Source organism: Galeopterus variegatus, unplaced genomic scaffold (assembly GCF_000696425.1).
Source record: "Galeopterus variegatus unplaced genomic scaffold, G_variegatus-3.0.2 Scaffold14774, whole genome shotgun sequence".
Lineage (NCBI taxonomy): Eukaryota > Metazoa > Chordata > Mammalia > Dermoptera > Cynocephalidae > Galeopterus > Galeopterus variegatus.
In genome coordinates this window covers 18218-22550 of record NW_007740885.1, presented here as the reverse complement: position 1 = coordinate 22550, position 4333 = coordinate 18218, and the positions used below count along the sequence as shown (strand labels likewise).

The window sequence follows — 4333 nt, the reverse complement described above, 5'->3', positions numbered from 1 at the left end:
CGGTCTTCAGTGGACTGGCCTCACACAATTTCACAAAGACATGGAGACCAAGAGAAGAGGTGAGACAAATGTCAGGGAGTAACGTGGGTCAGAGCTGGAGGGATTCCCAAGGGGGCAGGCAGGATTGTGAGTCATAGATTTCTGCCTGAACATGCCTGGAGGTTTCTGTCTTGTGTGTTCCTCACCAGAACACAGGCTTTTATTTGTGAGTTGCCTGGTGTGAATTTGCACATACAGTTGGCCCTCCATATCTGTGGATTATGCATTCAGGGGTTGAACAAATCATGGATCAAAAATATTCAAAAACAATTGCATCTGTTCTGAACTGTACAGACTATTTTTCTTCTCATTTTTCTATAAACAATACAGTATACCAAGTATTTACACAACACTTACATTGTATCAGGTATTGTAAGTAATCTAGAGATGATTTAAAGTATACGGGAGGATGTGCATAGGTTATATGCAAATACCGTTATTTTATCTAAGGGTCGTGAGCATCTGCATACTTTGGTGTGCACAGAGGTCCTAAAACCAATTCCCTATGAATACTGAAGGATGCCTATAGTGGCTTTTCTAGAAATATGTGAGGGGAAAAAAGCCAATAGATTTTGCCTGTTCGTCTATTGGCTTTGGTAAATATTATTTGAGGCTTTAAGCTTATAGGGAGTGGCTGGAAAAAAACTTAGAACCCAGGATTCTTTTATGCAAGGGTGCAAATGTAGTTTCACTGTCTGTAAATCAAGAGGTCTTTTCTCAGGCAATGCCCTATTCAGGGAACAGATAATGCTAGGAGAGAATCACAAAATGCGACGGAATGGGGTATCAATTCATGAGAAGAGCAAATTATAATTTTGCGTGACTTAGTGGTCAGTGAGTCCTTCCCAATCCCACTGGGGAAGATAGGATTATGAAAGCAGGAGTATTTTTATGTTATGTTTATAAAGTTGTTTTGTCCTTTTCATTCAACAATCAATTAATAAGCAAGACTGACCAGAAGCCCAAAGACATTAAGCAGATGGCAGGTCAATACATACATCATCAGCCTCAAGGACCCCATAATGCCAAGAACCTGAAGAAGCCACAGCAAGATCCTGTGGGGCAGAGGGCTTCCCCACCAGAGGTGGAGGAAACTGGGGTAGGTGGAGGCTTTGAACTTTCAACAACCAAAAGGTCTGCATGGACCCCAGAGAGTGGGTTTAAGCTTGGAAACCTAGGTGTCTATAACTCAGTGGTTCTTGCTTATCCGAGGCTGGCCTGGTTGCTGCTGTCCTCACCTGGCTGAAGGCTCATTCCGAGCCTCTGAGGAGCAACCTCATTCCCTATTTAGTAACACATCCAGCCTGGTGTTTGTTCAATACTTAAACTCTCGTTTATTATCATCACCCTTAGACACAAAAGTCCTTCCTCCTTGGATCCTTCTGCCAAATGGGCTCTGGGAAGGACCACAATATTTTGAAAACCAGGCAATCAACAGGCTATGGGTGTGTATGTGTCCTCCCCCCGACCTCCAACATTACTTCTAACTCCAAAAATCAATCCTTATATTAACCTTTAAAAGCTGCCTGCGATTGCTACCGACTTACTGACCACTCTTCCTCCACCCACAGGTGAAATGCAAGAACTGTGGAGCCTTTGGGCACAGGGCGAGTAACAGGAAGTGTCCCATGAAGTGCTGGGTTGGGGCCCTTGGGCTCAAATAAGGAGAAGCAGAACCTGAACCCAAGGAAGCCCCAGACTCCATGGCCCTTTAACAAGAGTGACAGAGAGAAGGAGCAAAAACAAAGGTGAAGATCGCGCAGGGTCAGAATGATCCTGGAGCCTTGGAACCTAAGGAGGCTGTGCTCCTCCTCTACTCTTTCCGTACACTCCGTTCTAGGCACAGACAGAAAACTCTACAACAGACCAGAGTTCCCTGACTTCCAGGAGTCCACATTCAGAGCTCATTCTAGCGCTGAGAACCCCTAAAGAGGAGGGTCCGAGGACTGTCGTGGAATGTGGCACTGGCAGGCAGAGCAGCAACAGGGTGGACACAAAAGTACTCAATGCTGAAACCTCAGCAGCAAAGGGGGAGCTTCCTGCAAGTGAGGGCTGCTTCAGAGATAAGGGAAGAAGCAGCCTTAGCAAAGTGTACAGAGGCTGTAATGTCTCCCACACCCCAACACAAGGGCTGGGACTGGGCTGCAGGTTATTTTTGTTTCCCAGCCACTGGTATGGACAGAAGGGTCAGGCACGTTCAGGTGGTTAACGTGATTTCTTCTGCAGGCAAGAAGAGCAGCAGAGAAAATCTCTACCACAGAAATTTCCCATGAGCCCCCGGGAGAAGGTGCAGAGTGACTGGCAGGAACCGGTGGAAGCTTGTGCCTGTCTGAGGCTGCGTCTCGCCCTGCCTCCCTGCTCTCCTTCCCTTCTGGGCCCCCCGATGTGCCTCACTACTGTACTCCTCACGTGTCAGGTTTAGGTTCAAATTTAGGCTGGCCTACTGGAGACTTGTTTTATTTTTGTACTTTTCATATTCCAGTTTCACTACTGGAATTTTTTTTTTATGTTATTCCTTGCAAATTGGTCAACAAATGCTAGTGGTAGCATTTTTGTGCATGTGCGAAGTGTTTTGCCTCCTACGAATATATCTTATATCCAGATAAGGCATCTTTTACATTTTTATTAGTACTCCCAAATTTCTCTTCAAAAACATTTGCCATTTATGTTGTCTCCATTGTGTTGGGAAATGCTTTGTTCTTTTGATCTTAACAGCAGACAGTATAATGAATCTTTTTATCTTCATATCTGATAGACAAAAAAAGTCACACTTGTATTTTTTTCCTCCTTACCACCCCTGAAGTGAGAATCTCTGCAAACGTACCATGACCATGTGTATGGCATTTTCTGTGAAATTTAATTTCATATGTACTGTCTCATTATATTGGGTTGTCTTCTATTTTGATCCTGATTTAGAAGAAATTCTAACGTATTTATTTTTACCCTATTTATTATATTAGTTTGCCATTTTCTTTGCCTTAGTCTGCTTACTTTATAAATACATTTTCTATTTTGATTGTGTTAAATATGTCAGTTCTCTACTTGATAGTTTGATAATTCTGACTCTTGACGTGTCTAATGTGAGGTTTCTTCTCCCATAGCATTCTACCAGGCCATTGCCTGTCCAAATGACCAGGAGACCTGCCCAGAGCCCTGTTCCCACAGATCCACCACCTGTGAAGACACCTGATACAGGATCATTCTGCCCTACACAGTCTCACAACAAAATGCATGAGCTGAGCCCTTGTGGACCAGCCAAAGGACATGAGGTGAACTTTTGTGACTCCCTCTGCCCTGCTCTAAAGAACTTCTGCCGATACCCAGCTCTTAGTGCTAGGTCAACAGCCCACAGGCCTGATGTTTTCTCTCCTGATGTTCCCCTGTCTGCCATGAAGACACTTGCCCAGTGTCATGTCTTTAACCCCCAGGCACAAATCAAACGTCCTCATGTGGATTCAAAGCCCAGTCCACAGCCTGCTGGACAAAAGTGTGGCCAGGACTTCAAACTCAGAATTCAGCCACCAGGCAAGAGGTCTGCCCAGGTCCCCATCCAGGCTTGCCAGAACCACCCAAAGAAAGCAAGACTCACTCCTTCCTGACCCCAAGCTGAGCATTCAGTTACCTGATCTGGGGCTATCCAGGCTCCCCAGCTTCCTCCAGTCCACGTGTACTTGGACACAAACAGGTGCTGAAGGAGGACACAAAGATATCAACCCTGAAGTCCAGCATTGACCTCGAGCCTGCACCTGGCTCACTTGCTTGAGCCCAGTTCAGGACTGCACTGTCTTCCAGCCTCCACCATCCTGTCGTGTCCCAGGCAAGCCCGGCAGAACTGTCTTCAGGAGCTGGGACAAAGAATGGCAGAGCTCCAGGTTCAGCTCTGCTCCCACATCCAATCTTCCTGGGAAGTCTATACCTGATGGTCAGAGCCCTCAGGTCTTAAAGGAGTCTGAGGGTCAGCGTCCCCATGTCCCAGTGAGTGTCCTCTGTGAGGACCTTCTGCTCTCTTTCTCCTCTAAGAACTGTGACTGAGAGTGGGACCCCCTGTGGCAAAGAAGACAGCCTCAAGCCTCACATGACTTAGAAGTCACTGAAAGTCTGAGGAGTCAAGAAGCAGCTGTGTCCAGTGAATCAGTGTTGCCCCAGCTGTGGTGTGTGTGCAGATGGTGGAACCCCCTGGGGTGGCCCGGTGGTGCATTGCTACAGTGCGCCGCTTGGGAGCGTGGCGGTGCTCCCGCCAAGGGTTCGGATCCCACATACAGACTGGTTCCTGCTCACTGGCTGAGTGAGGGGC

General features: G+C 46.7%; 1 protein-coding gene across 1 annotated transcript; it reads left to right on the top strand.

The window, feature by feature from the left end:
• Nucleotides 1-1018: 1018 nt before the first annotated feature.
• LOC103582062 (protein FAM90A27P-like) lies at nt 1019-3638 on the top strand. The gene is made up of 4 exons (XM_008563745.1): nt 1019-1138; nt 1611-1679; nt 1880-2038; nt 3141-3638. The coding sequence occupies exons 1-4, from the start codon at nt 1019-1021 to the stop codon at nt 3636-3638; spliced, it is 846 nt and encodes a 281-aa protein (XP_008561967.1).
• Nucleotides 3639-4333: the final 695 nt, after the last annotated feature.